The 25,558-nt window shown below is 42.1% G+C and overlaps 1 protein-coding gene across 3 annotated transcripts; it reads right to left on the minus strand.

Annotated features, from left to right (window-relative positions):
- Window positions 1-5,694: 5,694 nt before the first annotated feature.
- On the minus strand, window positions 5,695-17,869 carry LOC135554636 (luc7-like protein 3). Of its 3 annotated transcripts, none has more exons than XM_064987042.1 (9): window positions 17,618-17,869; window positions 13,103-13,209; window positions 12,571-12,715; window positions 12,333-12,413; window positions 8,843-8,947; window positions 8,498-8,659; window positions 7,928-8,262; window positions 6,789-6,949; window positions 5,695-6,037 (listed from the first exon to the last, which is right to left on the minus strand). In XM_064987042.1, exons 1-9 carry the CDS (start codon window positions 17,714-17,716, stop codon window positions 5,835-5,837), a joined length of 1,398 nt encoding a protein of 465 aa, XP_064843114.1. In that variant the 5' UTR covers window positions 17,717-17,869; the 3' UTR covers window positions 5,695-5,834. The 3 variants fall into 3 exon arrangements, with proteins under 3 accessions (XP_064843114.1, XP_064843113.1, XP_064843116.1); XM_064987041.1 differs by having other exon boundaries at window positions 7,928-8,265; XM_064987044.1 differs by lacking the exon at window positions 17,618-17,869 and adding an exon at window positions 17,144-17,233 and having other exon boundaries at window positions 7,928-8,265.
- Window positions 17,870-25,558: the final 7,689 nt, after the last annotated feature.

Consider the following 25,558-nt stretch of genomic DNA (forward strand, 5'->3'; position numbering starts at 1 on the left):
GAAAGTTTCTTCAAGTGCAGTCACAAAAACCATCATGATGAAACTGTCTCTCATGAGGAGTGCCACAGGAAAGACCCAGAGTTACCACTGCTGCAGAGGATACGTTCATTAAAGTTACCAGCCTCAGATATTGCAGCCCAAATAAATGCTTCACAGAGTTCAAGTAACAGACACATGTCGACATCAACTGTTCAGAGAAGACTCTGTGAATCAGGCCTTCATGGTCCAATTGCTGCAAAGAAACCACTACTAAAGGACACCAATAAGAGGAGACTTGCTTGGGCCAAGAAACACAAGCAATGGACATTAGGCCGGTGGAAATCTGTCCTTTGGTCTGATGAGTCCAAATTTGAGATTTTTGGTTCCGACCGCCGTGTCTTTGTGAGACGTAGAGTAGGTGAACGGACGATCTCCACGTGTGTGGTTCCCACCGTGAGGCATGGAGGTGTGACGGTATTTCGCCAGTGACACTGTCAGTGGTTTATTAAGAATTCAAAGGTACACTTAACCAGCATGGCTACCACTGGTTTGCACTTAGTGGGACTATAATTTGTTCTTCAACAGGACAATGACCCAACACACCTCCAGGCTGTGTAAGGGCTATTTAACCATTAAGGAGAGTGATGGAGTGCTGCATCAGATGACCTGGCCTCCACAATCCCCGACCTCAACCCAATTTGAGATGGTTTAGGTAGGACCGCAGAGTGTAGGAAAAGCAGCCAACAAGTGCTCAGCTGTTGAAAAAGCATTCCAGGTGAAGCTGATTGAGAGAATGTCAGGACTGTGCAAAGCTGTCAAGGCAAAAAGTGCCTACTTTGAAAAATCTCAAATATAAAATATGTTTAACGCTTTTTTGGTTACTACAAGATTCCATGTGTTATTTCATAGTTGATGTCTTCACTATTATTCTACAATGTATAAAATAAGAATATGAGTAGGTGTGTCCAAACTTGACTGGTACTGTATATAGACTATATAGAAACATCCTCTCACTGTCAACTGCATTTATTTTCAGCAAACTTAACATGTAAATATTTGTATTTACATAACTGAAGTTCCACAGACATGTGACTAACAGAAATGGAATAATGTGTCCCTGAACAAAGGGGGGGGGGGGTCAAAATCAAAAGTGGCGACCAGCGGCATTAAGTACTGCAGTGCATCTCCTCCTCATGGACTGCACCAGATTTGCCAGTACTTGCTGTGAGATGTTACCCCACTCTTCCACCAAAGCACTATGCTCAATGGGATTGAGATCCAGGCTCTTCGCTGGCCATGGCAGAACACTGACATTGCGGTCTTGCAGGAAATCAGGAACCACGAGCAGTATGGTTGGTGGCATTGCTGGAGGGTCATGTCAGGATGAGCCTGCAGAAGGGTACCACATGAGGGAGGAGGATGTCTTCCCTGTAATGCACAGCGTTGAGATTGCCTGCAATGATAACAAGTTCAGCCCAATGATGCTGTGGCACACTGTTCCAGACCACGACGGACCCTCCACCTCCAAATCGATCCCGCTCAAGAGTAAAGGCCTTGCTGTAACGCTCATTCCTTCAACGATAAACACGAATCCATCCATCACCCCTGGTGAGACCAAACCGCAACTCGTCAGTGAAGAGCACTTTTTGCCAGTCCTGTCTGGTGCAGCGACAGTGGGTTTGCGCCCATAGGCGACGTTGTTGCCGGTGATCTCTGGTGAGGACCTGCCTTACAACAGGCCTACAAGCCCTCAGTCCAGCCTCAGACTATTGCGGACAGTCTGAGGACTGATGGAGGGATTGTGCGTTCCTGGTGTAACTCGGGCAGTTGTTGTTGCCATCTTGTACCTGTCCCACAGGTGTGATGTTCGGATGTACCGATCCAGTGCAGGTTTTGTTACACGTGGTCTGCCACTGCGAGGACGATCAGCTGTCCTTCCTGTCTCCCTGTAGCGATGTCTTAGGCGCCTCACAGTATGGACATTGCAATTCATTGCCCTGGCCACATCTGCAGTCCTCATGCCTCCTTGCAGCATGCCTAAGGCACGTTCACGCAGATGAGCAGGGACCCTGGGCATCTTTCTTTTGGTGTTTTTCAGAATCAGTAGAAAGGCGTCTTTAGTGTCCTAAGTTTTCATATCTGTAAGCTGTTAGTGTCTTCACAACCATCCCACAGGTGCATGTTCATTAATTGTTTAATGAATAAGCATGGGAAACAGTGTTTATTTAAACCCTTTACAATGAAGTTGTGAACTTCTGTGACGTTATTGGATTTTTACTAATTATCTTTGAAAGACAGGGTCCTGAAAAGGGGACGTTTATGATTCCGGCCCTTGTCTGTGATAAAACCATTGCTATCAGTGTTTAATGATAGTGTTATTAGGTATGGTTTTGAATTGTTTAATCAAATATTCTTAATTGCTAATACTTTATGGCCTGCAGGTCACATGGTTAGGGAAACCTTTTGGGCCTAATCACGATTTATCATCAATCGGGCTACAAGCTCCAAGCCCTAAGCCCTAGACCCAATTCCCCTCTGTAAGAGGCAGGTGCAGTCTCCACCCAGTACAATCACTTAGACCGTGGCACTAATCCTTAAGCAGTTGGCTGGGCTCCAGTGGTCACTCTGACCAGCCACAGGAGGCAGGCACAAACCCAGCCTGTACACTGACCCCACCACCCTTAATTATTAATTACACTGCTCTGATCATGTCTAGAAACGCCCGCTGCGTTGTCTAATTGCCTGCTGGGTTGACAAGGTCAGTTGAGACTGAAAAGCCGAAATCACACTAATAAAAAGGCGCGACTAAGCCAAACTAGGCTACTGGGGCTGGCCTCGTTACACATTCACTATGTTATATTCACTATAGTGGCTGAGCCAGCACAGTGGGGTTCAGGTCGGCCCTAAAGTGTGATCCAGGGAAGGGCGAGAGGCTAGTAAAGCATCTTTATTAGGACCATAATCAGACCAAACTCCCTCAGTTATCGAGCTCCCATCTTGCTGCTGGATGGTAGACAGGGAATACCTTGTCAGTTGCTTAACCACTAGGCTACCTGCCGCCCCAAAAAGACAGAGCAAGTGAAAGAGACAAAGATGGAGTGAGAGGCAGCTACCGTTGATGAATGAAAATGTCTGGGTTTTATACAGAGTTAGTGGGGCTCATCCTCAAAGTAGATTCTAATGAGCCGGGGTCTGTATTCACAAAGCATCTCAGAGTAGAAATGCTGTTCTGTCGGGATCAGTTCCAACCTCTTATTCATTAAGACTTAAAAGGCCAAACAGACCCTAAATCAGCACTCCTAACACAAGAGTCAAACAAATCCACAGACATCATTCAAGCTCTTTTTTTATTGATCAAGATGAACAGGTTTAAAAATCAGAACAAAAAAAGATCAATTCACTCTCACTATATTTTACAGTAAGGGGCTAGAGAGATCAGTCAGTGGGTGTGAGATCTGGTGGTGGGAAGGAGAGAGAGAGAAAGAGATGCTCCTGACTAACATTGTACAAACACTTCCCAAACTGATTTCCCAAAAAAAGTAAAACCGTGAAAGAGTGGAAACCTGACATTACAAACCAAAACAAGCACGGTTTTTATTTGTCATAAAAACTGCATGAGAAACAGAACATAGATAAAAGCCTTAATGTACCATTCTACCTCAGCAGCTACTAGACAAGGTCCTTTATATCAGAAACGATGAAGGAAAGAAATACAACGGAAAACTGAATGAAGAATGCCTGGTCCTGCGCTAAAATGTGATCTTCCAAAAAAACCAACAGGAGGACAACAGAGGGCACCTTTACACACGTGTCTTTTGTTGTGATTTAGATGTCACAGTTGTTTTAATAAGCCACTACATCTGTGGTTCACCTTGTTTTAAGCAGCGCAGAGACAGGTTCAGGGTGGAGCGACAGGTGGTCTTCAGATCTTCCTCCTCCAGATTTCCCAGCGTCCCTGGGGTGCACAAACGGTCAAAGAGGTGACACATTAGCAAAGATCCTGGTAACACAGCTTGTAGCAGCCACAAGCTGTTATCATCAACTATACATACAGAAATCCCTATAGACATGTCACAGAGGAATGGTAACAAATCTAACGAACTGGAAAATAAACTAAAACTAACACTAGCAAACATTGGGGAAAACTAAATTGCATTTTTTGGAGCAGGGAACATCCTGGAATTTTGTGGACGTTTCTCCAACAGCCCTTAAATGTTAGTGGACGATGGCTGCCCTGCTCTTCACACTCAGTTTGGGACACAGTAGAAGGCAATAGAACTCAACTTTAAAAGCTTTAACCATCCTATTTTGAGATTATGGAACCTGCTTGATATCCCCTTTACCATAAAATGAACTGTAGACAAACCTAAACTGAGGAATGTTAGTTGGATGATAGATATAACCATCAATATCAAACATGGGCCAAAATTAAGTGTTTTCAATTAACAGCATGTAAATAATATTAATTGGTACACTTTCAAAGTCAATGAAATCCTGAAAGCCAGCCAGGTCCACTAATAAGTACCAAATCTAATTAAACTAGACAGCTGGAGGATATCAAACAAGTTCACCTGTACCTCTTTATCATCATCACTTCCTGATAATAAATACTTCAAAAACAACCTTTAAAAGATGGAAAAAAACAGCAAAAAAGCAAAGGAGAAACAAAAAAACAATACACATCAAGCTTTAGTCATGATAAAGAGCAGTAAGCTCACAGGCAACAGCATTCAGTAGAAATGGATGTGGGTAGAGAAAGGAGTACCTGGGTGAGTACCTGAATAGTTTGACAGTTTGATCCTTGAGGGTTTATTAATTTGCCTTTTTCTTTCATGAGGTCGCTCACTCACTCAACACCAACGCTGTGTGAGGTATGGAAGTCAGCTGCAATCATTCATTAACCCCTACCCTTCCATCATCAGCCCAATGCTAACCAACACACTGTGTTACAATACATATCAGAGAACAGAGAGCTGTATATAGAACACAATATCCATGGCAGTGGGAGAAAAAAATGGTTTTAGACTGTGCATTCAGTAGGTCAAAGAAATAGTATGGATCCTTCCATATATAGCTTCACTTAACTTTTAAAGTATCTGTAAAATGCAGTGTGTCTGTGTGTGGATACATGTCCACATATCTAGACAAACAGTCACTAATACGTTCCATAGGCTATGAAAAATCGACAAATGAAAAGACATGGTTACTGCCACCATCACTGAAGAGAAAAAAAATATATACAAGAGGCAATACAGGCAGAAAGAAATGCTTGGATTTAAATTTGGAAGAGGTTTTTGTCCAATAGACCAAATATAGACATATATAATATGTATGCATGTATATAACCGATACAAAACGAGGGGTACCTCCAGGTATGTTTTTCAGGACTACACTGGTCTTTCCCTCTGGGCTTTGTGACCTCTGTTTCTACCTTCTTCTCTCATCATGGGTCTAGCTCCATCTTCAGTGCATACTTACGATGCACTATATCCAAAACAACAGGATAAAGATACAACATACAAATCAAAGGCAATAGAACTTAAAGTAAACAGGGGGAGAGGAGAACAGGAGGGGGAGAGGAGAACAGGAGGGGGAGAGGAGAACAGGAGGGGGAGAGGAGAACAGGAGGGGGAGAGGAGAACAGGAGGGGGAGAGGAGAACAGGAGGGGGAGAGGAGGGGAGAGGAGAACAGGAGGGGGAGAGGGAGGAGGGGAGAGGAGAACAGGAGGGGGAGAGGAGAACAGGAGGGGGAGGTTTGAGAGGGAAGATGGGGGAGGGGTGTGTGTTTTGAGAGCCAGGATGACGGGGGAGGGCGCACTTACCTGAGCCTGATCTGAGGTCCTATCAGATCAGTTTTAATTGGACTGAGTGTCACCTTCAGAATGGAGTTCGTCTTGAGCAGCCCCGTTGACCCTGGCCAGAAGGGCCAAGCCCAGAGTGGAGGCAGGAGCCTCAGCCTCCACGGGCCCAGGCTTGGCCACGTCAGAGGAAGGCTTGTCATGATCTAACACCTCGTCCTTCTTGGAGCTGCTTCTCCTCTCCTCCGGCTCCTTACGCTCTGGGAGAGATGGAGGTATGAAACAGAGTCATGACAAAGACTTCTAGAGGCGGACACACTTCCGATCACACTTGTGAATTCGGTAGGGACCATGATGGTCCAAATGTTGTTGCATCACCAGCTCAATCACAAGTGTGGAGTCACTAAACCAAATGTGGGTAAAAGATCTAGTCAGGGATTTTTCTGCCGTTTAAATCTTCAGGCTGGCCGCCTAAGTCCAAACTGTAAAAAAAAGTATATTTATTTTATACATTTTAGGGATGGAAACCGCTTTCAGTGTAAACTTAAAACGACAAACCAGATAGAGTATTTAGAATAAATAATAGGGAAAGAAATGGTAGTCGTTGAGAGCTAACAATCACCAAAAGAAAAGCTAGACAGTCGAGGAGAATTTTAAAAATATATATGAATTTAGCAGTATTGATTTTATGTTTCAGTAAAAGAACACCGCATTAGCAAAATGAATAGAATTGCAGGAAATTAGCTTTAAAACAAACATTTTCTCGGAGCTCAATGGGGAAATGTGTATAACCAAGATATTCACTTAAATTCAAAAATGTCTCTACACCGCTCTAAAATATTCTCTAAAATTCAGCCACGCCGACGGATGGACCGCACCCATTGCCACGTCCACCACCTCAGCCCCTTTTAGATTCAGAAAAAAATCTTGCTATTTCTACAAGAAACCTGCAAGATCTGAGTTGTTATTATTCTAAATGTGTTTGATGTGCCAACTTGTCCCACGTCTCACCTTTGTCTCTGGACGTCCTGTCCTTGTCCCGGCTGCGGCTCCGGTGGCGGTGAGACTTGCGCTCCGAGCTGCGGGACCTCTTCCTCTCCCGGCTGCGGGAGCGCCGTTTCCTGTCCGAACGCTCCCGGCTGCGCCGCCTCTCCCGGTCCCTGTCCCGGCTTCTGTGGAAAAACACAGGACACAGGAACATGTTAATCCACGACACACTCAAGAGCAGAGCAGTGGAACTTTCAACGAGTGAGAGTTTTTCACAAACACATGAACTGTGATCCCTGATTAACATTATAGGACCAGGCAGAGCTGTACTGGGCTGGTTAACCCCCTAAGGTCGATGTCCGCACCCCACGGAAAACGAATTAACTAAATCGTCTGTAGCGTCCGAACTACTATGACCCCTCTATGGAAAGATGAGACTGGCATGAACACGATGGTGTTCTCCGTTTTGCTCTACAATCCTAACAAGCGTCTTGGGACTCGTCAGAAGTCATTAGAGCCAATCGGCCAACTTCTGTCTGTAGCGTCCAAACAGTTTGGGGTACACACTAATATGTAAAGGTGAGACTCTTAAGAACATGTCTGTTGTTCTGCTCTACGGCCTCAAGACTGGTCTGAAGGACCACCGGTACCAGTTGAAAACATTTATGGAAGTATATATGGACTGTTAATTGGAAAAAAATAAGGGGTTAAATACATGTTTAAAAATAAAATAATAATCTCTCAATGTAGGACAGACACCTCAGTACAAACTTCCTTCAGATTCATTTTTGGGACTATTTGTTGTTCTATGTAGTGAATCTGTTATTCAATGCGTTTGTATAGGCTAATAGCATTAAGGCCAAAAAATGTTTTCATCAAATATGTTTAACATTAATAAAAATAAAAAAGTGATGCAAGGAGTCTTAAAATACCAAATCAAATAGCAAAATGAGCTTTGGTATGACCTTAACACAATTCCTTATAGCTTAGTAGACCCCCTCCCGGCTTAGACTCTTATGGGTTAAGCATTCACCATAGTTGCTGGGACCGTGCTGGAAAAGACCATTTGAAAGGAAAATTAACGAGCCAGCACAGTACAGTTGGGGTGGACCTATAGTGTGGATCAGCCATAAGACTAGTTTACGTGCCATACAGTACAGTACCTGCTACGTTTGCGCTCCCTCTCCTTGCTCCTGGACCGCCTGCGTTCCCGGGAACGACTCCTCTTACGGTCCGACGCCCGGCTGGAGTGGCGGCTGTTCGAGTGGCTCCTCCTTCCTCTCTTCTCCCTCTCTTTCTCCCTCTCTCTCTCCCGCTCCTTCACTCGCTCCCTCTCTTTCTCCTTCTCCTTCTCGCGCTCTTTCTCCTTCTCCTTCTCTTTCTCCTCCTCTTCCAACTTGCGCTTAGTCTCCCTCTCCTCCCTCTCACGCTCCCAGTCCTTGCTTTCTAGCTCTCCCTTGTCTTCTCCGGCGGGGTCTTCGGATCGACGATTTAACTTCTCCTTAACAGAAAATCATTCATTCATCATTCATGATGAACAATTAAATTATATGACCGAATGTATTTCTGCATCAGCAATATCAACATACTGGTCTTTCAAAACAGCAACAGTCAAAATAATTAAATTATACTTCCTTTTCATGGGTATTAAAGCATACAGTACAACAAATGGCATATATGGAATCTTGACAAACAAACATTGACTTGGGAGTGAACAATCCTTCAAACCTTACCTTGAGCTCCTCCACAGTGGATTTGATCTTGGCGTAGCCCATGTGCTGCTTGCCCATCAGGTGGTCATCCACCCGGGACTGGGCGTCTCCCACAATGAGGAACGCCCCGCACACCTCACACACCTCCATCTGTTTCTCCTGGGCCGCAAAGGTCTCAATCGTCTGGAATCAATCAGGATAACTTTTAGTTTTACAAGTACAGTACTTTCAACCAAAAATGCATTCATCCCCAGGTTTAGTTCATGGTATTGAATTCATACTAAAGGCTTACTAAATAGATAACTAAATAGATAACTGAGTTGATCTCAATGCTGATGGAGTGAGAAAGAACCGGGAGTAACTCACCGAGGGGGTAGAGCTGAGCAGCTCTCGCTCATCCTTTAGCTGTTCCACCAGTTTCATCATCCCCTGGGCCTCCTCCACTCTGCCCTCAGAGCCCAACTCCTCGATCTGAACACAGCACATACAAACGGCAACTTTGTTGACATAGAAAACAACGTACTCACTCCAGAGTATGTGTCCTGCATGAATGTAGGCCTTCACATGATGGATGCATGTACACTACATTTTAAAAGTTTGGGGTCACTTAGAAATGTCCTTGTTTTTGAAAGAACAAATATAAGCAAACAATGTCTACACTGTATTTCTGACCAATTTGATGTAAATTTTATTGGACCAAGAACTAGGACATTTCTAGGTGACCCCAAACTTTTGAACGGTAGTGTAGGGTCCATGTACATTTGAAGTGGGAAGTTTACATACACCTTAGCCAAATACATTTAAAATCAGTTCCACAATTCCTGACATTTAATTCTAGTAAAAGTTCCCTGTCTTAGGTCAGTTAGGATCACCACTTTATTTTAAGAAAGTGAAATGTCAGAATAGAGAAAATAATTTTTCAGATTTTATTTTTTCATCACATTCCCAGTGGGTCAGAAGTTTGCATACACTCAATTAGTATTTGGTAGCATTGCCTTTAAATTGTTTAACTTGGGTCAAACGTTTCAGGCATCCTTCCACAAGCTTCCCACAATAAGTTGGGTGAATTTTGGCCCATTCCTCCGGTCAGAGCTGGTGTAACTGAGTCAGGTTTGAAGGCCTCCTTGCTCGCACACGCTTTTTCAGTTCTGCCCACACATTTTCTATAGGATTGAGGTCAGGGCTTTGTGATGGCCACTCCAATACCTTTACCTTCTTGTCCTTAAGCCATTTTGCCACAACTTTGGAAGTATGCTTGGGGTCATTATCGATTTGGAAGACCCATTCGCAACAGAGCTTTAACTTCCTGACTGATGTCTTGAGATGTGGATATATTGAAGCAATCATTTTTCTGCCTCATTGTGCCATCTATTTTGTGAAGTGTACCAGTCCCTCCTGCCACAAAGCACCCCCACAACATGATGCTGCCACCCCGTGCTTCACGGTTGGGATGGTGTTCTAAGGCTTGCAAGCATCCCCTTTTTCCTCCAAACATAACAATGGTCATTATGGCCAAACAGTTCTATTTTCCTTTCATCAGACCAGAGAACAATTCTCCAAAAAGTATGATCCTTGTCCCCATGTACCGTTGCAAACCGTACTCTGGCGGTTTTGGAGCAGTGGCTTCTTCCTTGCTGAGCAGCCTTTCAGGTTATGTCAATATAGGACTTGTTTGACTGAACATATGGATACTTTTGTACCCGTTTCCTCCAGCATCTTCACAGGGTCCAATGCTGTTGTTCTGGGATTGATTTGCACTTTTCGCACCAAAGTACGTTCATCTCTAGGAGACAGAACGTGTCCCCTTCCTGAGCGGTATGATGGCTGCGTGGTCCCATGGTGTTTATAATTGCAAACTATTGTTTGTACAGATGAACATGGTACCTTTAGGCGTTTGGAAATTGCTTCCAATGATAAACCAGACTTGTGGAGGTCTACATTTTTTCTGAGGTCTTGGCTGATTTCTTTTGATTTTTCCATGTCAAGCAAAGAGGCACTGAGTGTGAAGGTAGGCCTTGAAATACATACACAGGTACACCTACAATTGACTCAAATGATGTCAATTAGCCTATCAGAAGCTTCTAAAGTGCTGACATCATTTTCTGGAATTTTCCATGCTGTTTAAAGGCACAGTCAACTTAGTATATGTAAACTTCTGTAAACCCACTGGAATTGTGATACAGTGAATTATAAGTGAAATAATCGGTCTGTAAACAATTGTTGGAAAAATGACTTGTGTCATGCACGAAGTAGATGTCCTAACTGACTTGCCAAAAACTATGCTCTGTCAGGTTGGAGGGAGAGCTTCACTGCACAGCTATTTTCAGGTTTCTCCAGAAACAATGTTAACTTCTTTGGTGTAGGGGGCAGTATTTTCACATCCGGATGAAAAGTGTGCCCAAAGTAAACTGCCTGCTACTCAGGCCCAGATGCTAGGATATGCATATTATTAGTAGATTTGGATAGAAAACACTCTGAAGTGTCTAACTGTTTTAATGATGTCTGTGAGTATAACATTACTCATATGGCAGGCAAAAATCAGAGAAAAATCCAACCAGATAGCGGGAAATCTGAGGTTTGTAGGTTTTCAAGTTTTTGCCTATCCAATATACAGGGTCTGTGGGTCATATTGCACTTCCTAAAGCTTCCACTAGATATCAACAGTCTTTACAACCTTGTTCCAGGCTTCTACTGTGGAGTGGGAGAAAATGGGTCTGCCAGAAGGCCATGTGCTCAGTCAGGCGCACGCCCGTGAGTTAGCTCCGTTCCCTTTCATTTCTAAAGACGAAGGAATTCTCCGGTTGAAACATTATTGAAGGTTTAAAATAAAAACATCCTGAAGATGGATTATATACATTGTTTGACATGTTCTAAGAAACTGTAATATAACTTTTGACATTGTCTGGACCTAGTGCCTGCGCATTTGGATTACTGTACTAAATGCGAACAAAAAGGAGGTATTTGGACATAAACATTGGACTTTATCGAACAAAACAAACATTTGTGGAACTGAGATTCCTGTGAGTGCATTCTGATGAAGATCAAAGGTAAGTGAATATTTATAATGCCATTTCTGACTTTTGTTGACTCCATAACATGGCGGGTATCTGTATTGCTTGTTTTAGTCTCTGAGCACTGTACTCAGATTATTGCATGGTGTGCTTTTTCCGTAAAGCATTTTTGAAATCTGACACAGCAGTTGCATTAAGGAGAAGTATATCTTTAATTCCATGCATAACAGTTATATTTTCATCAACATTTATGATGAGCATTTCTGTAAATTGGTTCTGCACTATTACCGGATGTTTTGGAGGCAAAACATAACGCGGCAATGTAAACAGAGATTTTTGGATATAAATATGAACTTTATCGAACAAAACATATGTATTATGTAACATGAAGTCCTATAAGTGCCATCTGATGAAGATCAAAGGTTAGCGATTCATTTTATCTCCATTTCTGCTTTTGTGACTCATCTCTATGGCTGTTTTGTGTGTGTCTGGGTGCAGACCTAACATAATCGCATGGCATGCTTTTGTCGTAAAGCCTTTCTGAAATCGGACACTGTGGTGGGATTAACAACAAGTTTATCTTTAAAATGGTGTATAATACATGTATGTTTGAGGAATTTTAATTGTGATATTTCTGTTGTTTGAATTTGGCGCCCTGCACTTTCACTGGATGTTGGTCAGGTGGGACGTTAACCTCTCTAGGGTACGTGGGAAGCTAACAAGACATTTGTGGAGTGGTTGAAAAACAAGTTTTAATGACTGCAACCTAAGTGTAAACTTCCGACTTCAACTGTAATTGTGCTCAATGGAGGAATGTAATGTTTTAGTAAACCCATGCAGCTCACCTGCATGACTAGGTCCTCGATCTTCTCTGTCAAGACTGTAGCTTTCTCCTCGTTCTTCCCCACAGGACCACCAGGCCCCTGCTGGAAAAAGAGAAGGTCCAGTCAGCATAATCTAACAACATTGATGAACATGACAAACCAAATACAAGGGTTGGCCTAGGTTTCCATGTTGAGTTCTGTGTTCTCTATAGTGGCGAACCTATGGGCATTGACTGAGTATATCTATATATATTCTTACTCCTGCGGCCTGCTGGGCCTGCGACAGGGCTAGACGGGCGTGGCCCCTGCGGATCCTCCTCTCCACCTCGGCCAGGAGAGACTGCAGGTAGCGCAGGAAGTCCCTCTCATAGCCCTCCTTCATGAACCGGGAGCTCTTCTCATACCTGGTGCACATAGGGATGATAAGGGAGTTATACACCTGTAATTCCATGTGATACGCTATAGACATGTGATACAGCCCTTAGCCATGGTATATTGTCCATATACCACACCCCCCAGGTTTTATTGCTTAAATATACCACAGGTATAATACAAAATTACTTTCTAATTACATTGGCAACCAGTTTATAATAGCAATAAGGCCTGAAGGGGTGTGGTATATGGCCAATATACCATGGCTAAGGGCTGTATCCAGGAACTCTGCGTTGTGTCGTCCCTAAGAACAGGTGTAAGACGTGGTATATTCGCAATATGCGACACACCCCTCGGGCCTTATTGCTTAATTATAACACAAACAACAAAAAGTGATGGGGGAAAAAAAGTGAACTTACATTTTCCTAAGGTTTTCATCGTGGATTTTTTCACAGGGACCCAAGTCAGACCGGGTGTTGGTGAATAATTCTGCAGGGCAGAATCCACAGAGATAGTACTTACAGGTCTGCAAGGGAAGGGAGAAAAGATAAGCCACGTCATTAGTGAGCCAACAGTTGAATGATTTTGGGAAATAAGAAGCCACAAAACCCAAAACCTCTTCAATTGCTGGGCCTGACTAAAATGTTGCTTGCAAACTGGTTGGGAAATGCAACATGGATCTTCTATCAAACATGCATCTTCAAACATTGATTAGCCTAATCTCACTGATGAACCAAATTAGTAGCTAGTGACCTTTGCTTTGGTAATAATGCCAATTCTAATATTTTTTGGGGAGGTAACCATTTGGCCCATCATACACACAGTGCATTAGGAAAGTACTCAGACCCCTTCACTTTTTGTAAAGTTACAGCCTTATTCTAAAATTGATTAAATGAACAGAAAATCCCCTCAATCTACACACAATACCACAATGACAAAGCAAAGGTGAAGGTAAATTAAATTAATTGGACATGATTTGGATAAGCACACAGCTGTCTATATAAGGTTCCACAGTTGACAGTGCATTTCAGAGCAAAAACCAAGCCGTGAGGTCAAAGGAATTGTCGATTGTGTCAAAGCACAGATCTGGAGAAGTGTACCAAAACATGTCTGCAGAATTGAAGGTCCCCAAGAACAGTGGCCTCCATTATTAAATGGATGAAGTTTGGAACCACCAAGACTCTTCCTAGAGCTGGCTGCCCGGCCAAACTGAGCAGTCGGGGGAGAAGGGCCTTGGTCAGGGAGGTGTCCAGAGTTCCTTCCAGGACAACCATCTCTACAGCACTCCACCAATCAGGCCTTTATGATAGAGTGGTCTGAGACATTTTTGGCCGATACCAATATCCGATATTTTCCTTGCCAAATAAAACGATACCAATAAGATATTTAAAATTTTAGTAGGCTTTTAAGCATTCTAGTTCAGTTAAATACGCAGCGGTCTAAGGCACTGCATCTCAGTGCAAGAGTCGTCACTACAGTCCCTGGTTTGAATCCATGCTCTACCACATCCGGCCGTGATTGGGAGTCCCATAGGGCAGCGCACAATTGGCCCAGCGGTGTCCGGGTTTGACAGTCATTGTAAATAAGAATTTGTTCTTAACGAACTTGCCTAGTTCAATAAAAAGGTTACACACACACACAATCCAGAATTTAAAAAGAAAACATCAGTATCTGGTGTGGCCATCAGCTGCATTAAGTACTGCAGTGCATCTCCTCCTCATGGACTGCACCAGATTTGCCAGTTCTTGCTGTGAGATGTTACCTCGCCCTTCCACCAAGGCACCAGTAAGTTCCCGGACATTTCTGGAGGGGGGGGGGGGGGGCTAGATGTGCTCAATGGGATTGAGATCCGGGTTCTTCACTGGCCATGGCAGAACACTGACTTTGCTGTCTTGCTGGAAATCATGCACAGAACGAGCAGTATGGTTGGTGGCATTGCTGGAGGGTCATGTCAGGATGAGCCTGCAGAAGGGTACCACATGAGGGAGGAGGATGTCTTCCCTGTAATGCACAGCGTTGAGATTGCCTGCAATGACAACAAGCTCAGTCCGATGATGCTGTGATACACCGCCCCAGACCACGACGGACCCTCCACCTACAAATCGATCCAGAGTACAGGCCTTGGTGTAATGATAAAGGCGAAGCCATCCATCACCCCTGGTGAGACAAAACCGCAACTCGTCAGTGAAGAGCACTTTTTGCCAGTCCTGTCTGGTGCAGCGATAGTGGGTTTGCGCCCATAGGCGACATTGTTGCCTGTGATGTCTGGTGAGGACCTGTCTTACAACAGGCCAACAAGCCCTCAGTCCAGCCTCTCTCAGCCTACTGCGGACAGTCTGAGAACTGTTGGAGGGATTGTGCGTTTCTGGTGTAACTCGGGCAGTTGTAGTTGCCATCCTGTACCTGTCCCACAGGTGTGAAGTTTGGATGTACCGATCCTGTGCAGGTGTTGTTACACGTGGTCTGCCACTGCGAGGACGATCAGCTGTCCGTCCTGTCGCTCTGTTTGAGGCATCTCACAGTACAGACATTGCAATTCATTGCCCTGGCCACATCTGCAGTCCTCATGCCTCCTTGCAGCATGCCTAAGACACGTTCACACAGATGAGCCGGGACCCTGGGCATTTTTCTTTGTGATTTTCAGAGTCAGTAGAAAGGCCTCTTTAGTGTCCTAAGTTCTCATAACTGTGATCCAATTGTCTGTAAGCTGTTAGTGTCTTAACGACCGTTCCACAGGAGCATTTTCATGAATTGTTTATGGTTCAATGAACATGCATGGGAAACAGTGTTTAAACCCTTTACAGTGAAGATGTCAAGTTATTTGGATTTGTATGAATTATCTTTTAAAGATAGGACACGTTTATTTTTTTGCTAAGTTTATGTATGTCGTGAAGCTAACAGCAGTGATGCTATTACTGTGTAACTCCAGTAGGACAACATCTGAAAAATATCGCACTTGGTAGTGTGTACCGGTGCTCGACCAGTCGACGAAAGCCAACTACCCCACGACAGAGAACGGTTGATTGTCAAGAGCAATGAATTCCATTATCTTGGCTTTATTTTGCCTTTGAGTTGTCTCACTGAAAATGTCTTACTCTTTCAAATGACTGCTCAACTTGTTGACTGCTCGATCCACACAGCTGACATTGTGGGCTCGGTTAAGGATGCTGGTGTCATTACATCATTACCTACATTATATAGATATGCACGACAGCTTTGACATCGGTGTGAAACTAGATATCGGGCCAATACTGATAGACATTTTTAGCTAATATCGGCTGATTCCGATATGTTCACCGATATATTGTGCACCCCTAACTCAGACCATGAGGAAATAAGCTACTCTGGTCTGATGAAATATTTGGCCTGAATGTCAAGCGTCACATCTGGGGGAAAGCAGGCACCGCTCAGCTCCAGTGCTCAGGACCTCAGACTGGGGCAAAGGTTGACCTTCCAACAGGACAACGACCCTAAGCACAGAGCCAAGAAGACACAGGGGTGGCTTCATGACAAGCCTCAATGTCCTTGAGTGGCCCAGCCAAAGCCCGGACTTGAACCCGATCGAACATCTCTGGAGAGACCTGAAAACAGCTGTGCAGTGAAGCTCTCCATCTAACCTGACAAGAGCTTGAGAGGATCTGCATTGAAAGGATTAACTCACCAAATACAGGTTGTAACATCAGACCCAAGAAGACTTGAGGCTGTAATCGCTGCCAAAGGTGCTTCAACAAAGTACTGGGTAAAGGGTCACAATACTTATTTTATTTATTTATTTAACTAGGCAAGTCAGTTAAGAACAAATTCTTATTTTCAATGACGGCCTAGGAAAACGCTGGGCCAATTGTGCGCCGCCCTACGGGACTCCCAATCACAGCCGGATGTAATACAGCCTGGATTCAAACTAGGGACTGAGATGCAGTGTCTTAGACCGCTGCGCCACTCAGGAGCCCTGAAAACTTGTGTAAATGTTCAGTTTTTTTTTATTATTAATACATTTGCAAAAAAAAATACTTTGTAATTATGGGGTATTGTGTGTAGATTGAGGGGACAACAATTTAATCAATTTTAGAATAATGCTGTTATGTAACAATGTGGAAAAAGTCAAGGGGTCTGAATACTTTCCGAATGTACTGCATGTTACATTACCTTTTAGATGTGTATATTGTTAGATATTACTCCACTGTTGGAGTAGGAACACAAGCATTTGGCTACACCCGCAATAACAGATACTAAATATGTGTATGCGACCAATAAAATGTGATTTGACTCAAGACTCATGCAACTTGATTAACTAGCTAACGTTACATTGACAACGACATAGCATAAGGTTACTAAGCTAGCTAATGTCTAACTTTGAGCCAATACAAATGTAAATGTTGACTGAAATTCGCAGCTACCTAACGTCAGTGTGTCTCCATTACGGTTTCATATTCGGTTGATGCAAATAACGTTAAGAGTACCTTGTTTTTATTTAAGCAAGCCAGCTCGCCCAGTTGTCAGTGGACCTGTAGCTAGCCGTCGTTAGCAAACTCGTATGTTGTCTTTGGCGAAGTTACTCATTAACTACTATATAACATTATCTAGCAAGCTATGTGTAGTACAAGGCCAGTGTTGCTCGTTAGTTTAAATGTTGAATGCGGATTCGTGGGTCAGGGGGTTGGGCCTGAGAGGAACATGCTGTCCTCAATTGTAACTAACGCGTTAACTTACCTAGCTAGCTAACACCCGACCCTGGCGGTCGTTAGTTCATAGCTAGTTAGGATGCGGTTACCGAGCGAGCATCATGTATGTAGCCAGCTATTACGTTTAAGCAAACACATCAATATCAACGTCAGTTTGCTAGCTATCTACCTATAAAACGACTCACTGAAAACAAGAACCGGACGGAATGGTTTCCAGCGAGCTGGCTAAAGCTAACAAAGTGGCTAACTTACGGTCTCGTGGTCCCAGCGTACGTTGCATCGTTTCTCGTCGGGGGCCAAGTTTCTGTCTCGACCCATCAACTCATCGAGTAACTGGGCTGCGGAAAGCATTTTGCGTCAAAACTGAAAGCAAAAAGCTATTGTATCTACTAAGTTAAACCATTTATTATTGCGCCAAAGAAACACAGATCCTAGTTATTTCAGATCAAAATGGCAGCCGTTCGCATTCAGCAACAGTCGCTACCCACTGCACATCCGTGTGCGGAACCTGAACCCGCCGCTGTGTGAGAAATTACGCCACCCTCTGCTAGGATGTCCTGTAGCATCCACTCTTGGTCCCCCACCAGCCCTTGATCATCATGACTCCCACATAAGAGTTATTGGGCGAAGGCGTATTCTGTATGGGGGTTTATTAAGAGCCCTGACACTTGGTCTGAAAATTAACTAGCATCGCTTGCAGTAAGGTTTTAGAAGCGTAAGGATCTTATCTTTCATATCACCGATATATTATATATACTGAAATATGGTTGTGTGGGAACCTTAACATGGCTGTGTGGGAACCTTAACCCTAACCCTATAAAGGTGTGTATCAATTTAACTTTTGCATATATATATATATATATATATATATATATATATATATTGTAAACAATCACTGAAACATGGAAATATGGCGGTGTGGGAACCTTAACCATATATATATACATGTATATATATGTATATATATATATTTCCATGTTTCAGTGATTGTTTACAAGAGCAGATGGAAGACAGAAGCCGTGTTGGAGAGCATCAAAATATCTGCAGGCGACTGCCGACTGATTGATCTACAAATCACCTCGCACATTGATATCAACATATTTACCCCCTATACTAACCTTGGTAGAGCTTCATACTGGAAGCTAAATAGCTCGTTATTAAATAATGATATAGTTAAGTTTGAGATCTGCTTTCATACTTTTGGGAAGGGCTTTTGAAGAAAAATCTTATTGCAAAATCTGGGAGCTCTTTAATTTGAGGTGTCCAAATCCCTTAGAAAATATGGTAGTAATCTTGCTAAGGCCACAAGAGCTGAGGAGGAAAAGGTGATCATTAAGATAACTTGCCTTTTTCAGAGGTCTCCAGCCAGGGGAGGAGAAGATAGAACTGATTGAGTTACAAAATAAACTGGATAATATATATAGATCCAATAAACTGGATAATATATCGAGATTAAATAAACTGGATGATGTATATAGATCCAATAAACTGGATAATATATAGAGAGCTAAATAAACTGGATAATATATTGAGATTAAATCAACTGGATGATATATATAGATTAAATCAACTGGATAACATGTAGAGATTAAATAAACTGGATAATATATCAAGATTAAATAAACTGGAAAATATAAATAGATTCAATAAACTGGATAACATGTCGAGATTAAATAAACAGGATAATAAATATAGATTAAATAAACTGGATTATATATATAGATTAAATCAACTGGATAATATATATAGATTAAATAAACTGGATAATATATATAGAATAAATCAACTGGATAATATCTATAGATTAAATCAACTGGATAATATCTATAGATTAAATCAACTGGATAATATCTATAGATTAAATCAACTGGATGGATAATTAAATCAACTGGATATAGATATAGATTAAATCAACTGGATAACATATAGAGATGAAATAAACTGGATTATCTATAGATTAAATCAACTGGATAATATATATAGATTAAATCAACTGGATAATATATATAGATTAAATCAACTGGATAATATATATAGATTAAATCAACTGGATAATATATATAGATTAAATCAACTGGATAATATCTATAGATTAAATCAACTGGATAATATCTATAGATTAAATCAACTGGATAACATATAGAGATGAAATAAATTGGATAATATCTATAGATTAAATCAACTGGATAATATATATAGACTAAATCAACTGGATAACATAGAGAGATTAAATAAATTGGATAATATATAGAGATTAAATAAACTGGATAATATATATAGATTAAATCAACTGGATAATATCTATAGATTAAATCAACTGGATAATATATATAGATTAAATCAACTGGATAACATATAGAGATTAAATAAACTGGATTATCTATAGATTAAATCAACTGGATAATATATATAGACTAAATCAACTGGATAATATATATAGACTAAATCAACTGGATAACATAGAGAGATTAAATAAATTGGATAATATATAAAGATTAAATCAACTGGATAATATATAGAGATTAAATAAACTGGATAATATATAGAGATTAAAAGCAGAAGGAGCCTTTATTACATCTAGGGAAAAAATGGATTGAGGAGGGAGAAAAGAAATCATCCTATTTCTTTTGACTTAAGAAATGTCTCTCTACAAATAACACTATTTATACAACAAGGATGACGCACAAGACATTCTCCAAACACCCCACGGGGCCGACATCCCCGTTATTTGCAAGAGGAAGCGACGCAGGTACAGAGGACAAAGATCTGGACAAAGACCCGGAGAAGGCGACTGGGAAAGCTGCCGTTACAGTCAATACTACTCGCCAACGTGCAATCATTGGACAATAAATTAGACGAGGTACGATCACGAATATCTTACCAACGGGACATCAAAAACTGTAATATCCTATGTTTCACGGAATCGTGGCCGAATGACGACATGGATATCCAGCGAGCGGGATATACACTGCACCGGCAAGATAGAAGAGCACACTCAGGTACAACGAGGGGTGGCAGTCTGTGCATATTTGTAAACAACAGCTGGTGCACGAAATCTAAGGAAGTCTCTAGATTTTGCTCTCCTGAAGTAGAGTATATTGTGATAAATTGCAGGCCACACTACTTGCCTAGAGAGTTTTCCGCCATACTTTTCGTGGCTGTTTATTTACCACCACAGACAGATGCTGGCACTAAGACCACACTCAGTCAGCTGTATAAGGAAATAAGCAAACAGGAAACCACTCAACCAGAGGCGGCGCTTCTAGTGGCCGGAGACTTTAATGCAGGGAAACTTAAATCAGTTCTACCAAATTTCTATCAACATGTTAAATGTGCAACCAGAGGGAAAAAAAATCTAGATCACCTGTACTCCACACACAGAGATGCGTACAAAGCTCTGCCTAGCTCTCCATTTGGTAAATCGGACCACAACTCTATCCTCCTGATTCCAAAAATTAAAGCAGGAAGCACCACTAACTCGGTCTCTAAAAAAGTGGTCAGATGAAAGCAGATGCTAAACTACAGGACTGTTTTGCTATCACAGACTGGAACATGTTCCTGGGTTCTTCTGATGGCATTGAGGAGTACACCACATCAGTCACTGGCTTGATCAATAAGTGCATTGAGGACGTCGTCCCCACAATGACTGTATGTACATACCCCAACCACAAGCCATGGATTACAGGCAACATTCGCACTGAACTAAGGGGTAGAGCTTCCGCTTTGAAGGTGCGGGACTCTAACCTGGAAGCTTACAAGAAGTCCTGCTATGCCCTGCGACGAATCATCGAACAGGCAAAGCATCAATATGAGACTAAGATTGAATCATACTGTACCGGATCCGACGCTTGTCTTATGTGGCAGGGCTTGCAAACTATTACAGACTACAAAGGGAAGCACAACCGCGAGCGGCCCAGTGACATGAGCCTACCAGAAGAGCTAAATCACTTCTATGCTCGCTTCGAGGCAAGCAACATTGAGGTATGCATGAGAGCATCAGCTGTTCCGGGCGACTGTGTGATCACGCTCTCCGTAGCCGATGTGAGTAAGACCTTTGAACAGGTCAACATACAGAAGGCTGCGGGGCCAGACGGATTATCAGGACGTGTACTCCGGGCATGTACTGACCAACTGGCAGGAGTCTTCACTGACATTTTCAACATGTCCATGATTGAGTCTATAAAAGCAGTTTCAAGCAGACCACCATCATCCCTGTGCTCAAAAACACAAAGGCAACCTGCCTAAATGACTACAGACCCGTAGCACTCACGTCCGTAACCATGAAGTGCTTTGAAAGGTTGGTAATGGCTCACATCAACACCATTATCCCAGAAACCCTAGACCCACTCCAATTTGCATACCGCCCAAACAGATTCACAGATGATGCAATCTCTATTGTACTCCACACTGCCCTTTCCCACCTGGACAAAAGGAACACTTATGTGAGAATGATATTCATTGACTACAGCTCAGCGTTCAATACTATAGTACACTCAAATCTCATCACTAAGCTAAGGATCCTGGGACTAAACACCTCCCTCTGCAACTGGATCCTGGACTTCCTGACGGGCCACCCGCAGGTGGTAAGGGTAGGTAGCAACACATCTGCCACGCTGATCCTCTACACTGGAGCTCCACAGAGGTGCATGCTCAGTCCCCTCCTGTACTCCCTGTTCACCCACGACTGCATGGCCAGGCACGACTCCAACATCATCATTAAGTTTGCAGACGACACAACAGTGGTAGGCCTGATCACTGACAATGACGAGACAGCCTATAGGGAGGAGGTCAGAGACCTGGTCTATCCCTCAACGTAACCAAGACTAAGGAGATGATTGTGGACTACAGGAAAAGGAGGACCGAGCACGCCCCCATGCTCATCGACGGGACAGTAGTGGAGCAGGATGAGAGCTTCAAGTTCCTTGGTGTCCACATCAACAACAAACTAGAATGGTCCAAACACACCAAGACAGTCGTGAAGAGGGCACAACAAATTCTATTCCCCCTCAGGAGATTAAAAATATTTGGCATGGGTCCTGAGATCCTCAAAAGGTTCTTCAGCTGCAACATCGAGAGCATTCTGACTTGTTGCATCACTGCCTGGTATGGCAATTGCTCGGCCTCTGACCGCAAGGCACTACAGAGGGTAATGTGAACGACCCAGTATATAACTGGGGCTAAGCTGCCTGCCTTCCAGGACCTCTACACCAGGCGGTATTAGAGGAAGGCCCTAAAAATTGTCAAAGACCCGAGCCACCCGTCATACACTGTTCTCTCTACTACCGCATGGCAAGCGGTACCGGAGTCCCAAGTCTAGGACAAAAAGGCTTCTCAACAGCTTTTACCCCCAAGCCATAAGACTCCCGAACAGGTAATGAAATGACTACCCAGACTATTTGCATTGTGCACCCCCCACCCCTCTTTTTACGCTGCTGCTACTCTCTGTTTATCATATATGCATAGTCACTTTAACTATACATTCATGCATATACTACCTCAATTGGGCCGACCAACCAGTGCTCCCGCACATTGTCTAACTGGGCTATCTGCATTGTGTCCCGCCACCCGCCAACCCCTCTTTTACGCTACTGCTACTCTCTGTTCATCATGTATGCATTGTCACTTTAACCATATCTACATGTACATACTACCTCAATCAGCCTGACTAACTGGTGTCTGTATGTAGCCTCGCTACTGTTATTGCCTCGCTACTGTATATGGCCTGTCTTTTTACTGTTGTTTTATTTCTTTACTTACCTATTGTTCACCTAACACATTTTTTTGCACTATTGGTTAAAGCCTGTAAGTAAGCATTTTACTGTAAGGTCTACACCTGTTGTATTCGGCACACGTGACAAATACACTTTGATTTGATTTGACTATCCATAAGTTAAACATTGATGGTGTTATTAGAGATGACCAAAAATGTATCGCTAAATACTGTTGCCACTTTTACAGGAAATTGTATAGCTCTACGTAATGTCAGGAATCCACAGATATGTTTTTAACTCACTGAATAATGTTCACTCTATCAGTGATATAGAATCTAAACAGTGTGATGAACCCATCAAAGTTGAAGAGATTATAGACTCTATCAAACATCTAAAGAACAATAAATCACCAGGTGTTGATGGAATTACATCAGAATTTTACAAATGATTTTCTGAACAAGTAGCTTCCTTCCTTTTTAAAGTCTTTTTTAGAGAGTATGAAAAACAATGTTCTCCCTCCTACAATGAGTCAGGGGTTAATATCACTGATACCTAAGCCTATAAAAAGTGCTGCTCATCGATAACTGGTGTCCAATTTTGTCTTCTTAATAATGACTATAAGATATTAGGTTGTCCTATCTCTCTGTACCTGTTTTTATTAATCACCCAACTTTTTACAAATTCTTTAAATAATAGTCCTATACAAGGTATTTCCATAGCTGGTAAAGAAATTATTATAAGCCAGCTGGCTGATGATACTACTTTTTCTGAAAGACGCTAACCAAATTCCCATATCGATCAATGTGATTACAATCCTTTTCCAAAGTGTCTGGTCTAAATCTTAACATTAATAAATGTGAACTCATAGCTTTCAAAGATTGTGTGACACCTTCATATTATGGTATTGCAGTAAAAGAAGAACTTACATATTTAGGCATAACCATTACAAAGGATCAGAAGTATAGAGGCTTACTAAACTTTAACCCTCTTATTAAAAAACCCCAGAAGAAGCTAAATCAATGGCTACAGAGGGACTTATCTTTAAAAGGTAGAGTCCTAATAACCAAGGCTGAAGGTATCTCTAACATATGGCACTCTATCTTTATTTCTTGACAGTAAAATAAGCAAGGAGATAGACCAGATGCTTTCCAACTTTCTTTGGAGAAACTGTACCCATTACATTAGGAAAACTGTTGTAATGAACACTTATGAGTATGGTGGGCTGAATTTTCTGGACTTTACTACCTTAAATAATCATTTTAAGATCAATTGGATAAAACAATTCCTAATAAGACCCACTTCTATGTGGAATTTTATTCCTCATCATGTCTTCTCTACTTTTGGTGGCCTTTAACTTCATGTTGCTTTGCAATTATAATATTGACCAAGTTCCAGTGAAACTTTCTGCTTTTCATCGGCAGGTTTTCTTGTCATGGTCCTTAATTTATAAGCATCATTTTCTCCACACAGATATTATATATGGAATAATCGGGACATTTTGTATAAAAATACTTATTTTAATATTCTTTTAGAATATTGGTTCCAAAAGAAATTCCTATTGGTGAGCCAACTGGTAAATTCAGAGGGTAATTTACTTAGTTCTAAAGAATTCTTATCACTTTACAAGGTCTCTGTAACACCTAAAGATTTTGGAATTGTTTTAAATGGCATTCCCTCAGGCGATGCTTTATTATTCAGGAACGTGTCAAGACCTGACCCTCAATTGAGAATCGATTCACGTTTAGATGGGAGTATTTGGCTGCTTTAACTTCCAGAGCCAAATGTGCCTTTAAACAGAACATGCAAGGTCCTTGGACTATAAGGAGTAATGTTCGGCTGCTTTAGTCCATGGTTGGGCTAGGTCCCACACATTATATACGTTCTGATACACAAAATCAGTTTGAAATCAAATAAAGTTGATTGACCACAACTTTGAAAAGGGTATAACTGTAAATCAGTGACCCTCACCCTTGATTATAATGCTACTATGTCGATGAGGTCAAAGTCTACTGTGGTGTCAAGCTATAAAGTTTTATAGTCTGAAAAATTAGAATGATTTTGGTTGAAGACAATTTAGACGATTTCAAGGGAATCCTCAAGGAGGTTTAGAGGTAGAACATTACTTATTTGTGGGAATGAACAAAGCAAGGTTGCTGTAGGTGCTCTCAATAAGTACTGTCCTCAATTCGTGTACTTTTCAACACACACACACCACATATTTTCTGAATATCGTCCAGAAAATCTGTAACTAGACCTGTTGGACAGCTAACTCGTTGATTCCAAACGGAGCATACATGGACATATTGCACAAAACAGTGTACGTTGAACAGTCAAATACGTATGTGCAGGGTAAATAAATGTCAACAGAACACATGGGTTACTGTAACATTCATTATTACGAGAGATAATTAAAATAAATCGTATTTTGCAAGGAGGAACATTCAACTTTCTTCCCACTGTTGTTACACTCAAATCTGTCCCC

The sequence above is a fragment of the Oncorhynchus masou genome, chromosome 14 (genome assembly GCF_036934945.1).
Source record: "Oncorhynchus masou masou isolate Uvic2021 chromosome 14, UVic_Omas_1.1, whole genome shotgun sequence".
In the NCBI taxonomy this organism is placed as follows: domain Eukaryota; kingdom Metazoa; phylum Chordata; class Actinopteri; order Salmoniformes; family Salmonidae; genus Oncorhynchus; species Oncorhynchus masou.